The sequence below is a fragment of the Gymnoscopelus microlampas genome, assembly GCF_963454915.1.
Source record: "Gymnoscopelus microlampas genome assembly, chromosome: 17".
NCBI lineage: Eukaryota > Metazoa > Chordata > Actinopteri > Myctophiformes > Myctophidae > Gymnoscopelus > Gymnoscopelus microlampas.
In genome coordinates, this window is record NC_139954.1 from 45,629,499 (window position 1) to 45,631,382 (window position 1,884).

General features: G+C 47.6%; 1 protein-coding gene across 1 annotated transcript; it reads right to left on the reverse strand.

Moving 5' to 3' along the window:
• Positions 1-1,225: 1,225 nt before the first annotated feature.
• Positions 1,226-1,645, reverse strand: LOC311064470 (signal recognition particle 19 kDa protein-like; the record flags this gene model as incomplete). Its single annotated transcript, XM_084084299.1, has 1 exon — positions 1,226-1,645. The coding sequence occupies one exon, from the start codon at positions 1,643-1,645 to the stop codon at positions 1,226-1,228; it is 420 nt and encodes a 139-aa protein (XP_083940425.1).
• Positions 1,646-1,884: the final 239 nt, after the last annotated feature.

Below are 1,884 nucleotides of genomic sequence, written 5' to 3' on the forward strand. Positions count from 1 at the left end.
CGACACATTCACCAGTACAGCTCAGCTGCCTGATGCTGTACCATGCAGTATGACATCATCAGCCAGAGGAAATCAAAACATCATGACTTGTATTTATGAATGAATGTGGAGCTGCTCCTCCAGACATTGAATAATGGAACATCTCCTGTGAGAAATGTAATGGAACTCATGGTGACTTGACTTCACTAGGATATGGGCACCCTGTGCCATTCATCAGCCTCATTACCATTGGTTGCCTGATTGCCTCCAATAAGCAGATCTGGCAACTCTGACCCTGTGACCTAGATTAAAAAAAAGGCTCAAATCGTCCGAGTTGTTCCCTGTGCCAATTCTTCATTCAGTTAAATTAGGCTGATTATGATCATGATGAAGTTACATCACTTCACAGAGCACAAGGCTCATTCATGCCCGATCTGGTGAGTTGCTCATTCTAGCTATTGATAATACTAATAATAATAACGGTGCCCGTTGTTGTTGGGCACCGGCCGACTAGGGAACGATGCAAGTTGGAGACGCATGCCCCACCCGGTTATGCAGTACCTGTTGTACCCGTCTGTGTGCATCCCTTTTATGCTCATTATATATGGAGATTTCAGCATCTGTCTGTCTGTCTGTGTCCCTTTTATGCCCATATATGGATTTCCATGTCAGGCATGCCCAAATATGGAGTCTAGGACAGTCTATGACTTCAGGGTATTCCATATACAGTATGGGGATTTGCGGTTTAATATCAATATTTTTGGAGATTCTGCTGATCTGGTTCTTGAGATACTTGAACTCTGAGTCTCTGACGCACAGATTTCGTGCATTTGTAGTAAGACAAGTTCTCATCTTTTTTGAGTGGTGCCAACCACTCCTATATGTGACTTTGTCTGTGTGTCCGTCCGTATGTATGTATGTATGTCCAATGAACAAACATTGATGACAACATCAATACGGGGCTCATCAAAGGCACCACTCTCTTCACACAGGGTTTTTTTACAGGAAACAGTGTTTGCCATTTGATAAGCTCAATCAAATGACATTTTCTATTCTGCCAGCCATTTCCTGGGGCCTTTAAACCACTTAAACCCCAGCATCTGTATTGTCGTGTTGTGAGCTTGTCGATCAGCTATTTTCAACAAAAAGCTTTCCCCACAATAACGGAAAACAGAAAATACACCAGCATAGAGCCCTGAGGGGACTCCACTCAACCATATAGGGCTTTAAGTGGTTCAAAACATTACTACTTCCTCCTCTTCTTGCCCGCCTTCCCCCCCGCCGCTGCCGCGGCTCCTTGCTCGCCGCCCTTATGGTGGGCTCTGGTCTTCAGCTTTGGGATCATCTCAGCCACGTGGAACATCAGGTCGTCCCGCGAGGAGAACCTGTCCTGACACAGGCTGCCGTCTTCCCGCTTCAGCTGAACCCGGACCCTGCCCCTGGACTGGGGGTCCTGCTCCCTGGGGTGTGTCTTGTCCTTCTCCACGTAGACGTTCATCCCGGCGGCGGTCAGCACGTCGCCGATCTCGCCGCACGACGGGTTCTCCACGGCCTTCCCCGCGGCGATCCGACGGCCCTGCGCCCGCTTCCTCTTGCTGTTGACGTACACCGGGTAGATGCAGACGAACCTGTCTTTGTCGGCGGCGTTTGTAGTTAAATGTGCCATTATTTATATAATTGACTTATTATATATAATTATAATGGATTGTCTTTTCCTCAGCCTCCCGCTATAAATCACCTTATCAGTTCTGAAGGTGATCCCTCGGTGGTTGGATTTACAACAACTGGATCTGACGTGTCATGATGTAGTATTGGTGACGTGTGCCATATCCCTTATATGGTGCTTTGCTCTAGCACGGATGTAACTGACGCGTGACTTGGGAACGTACGGGACCGGTTGGCAAC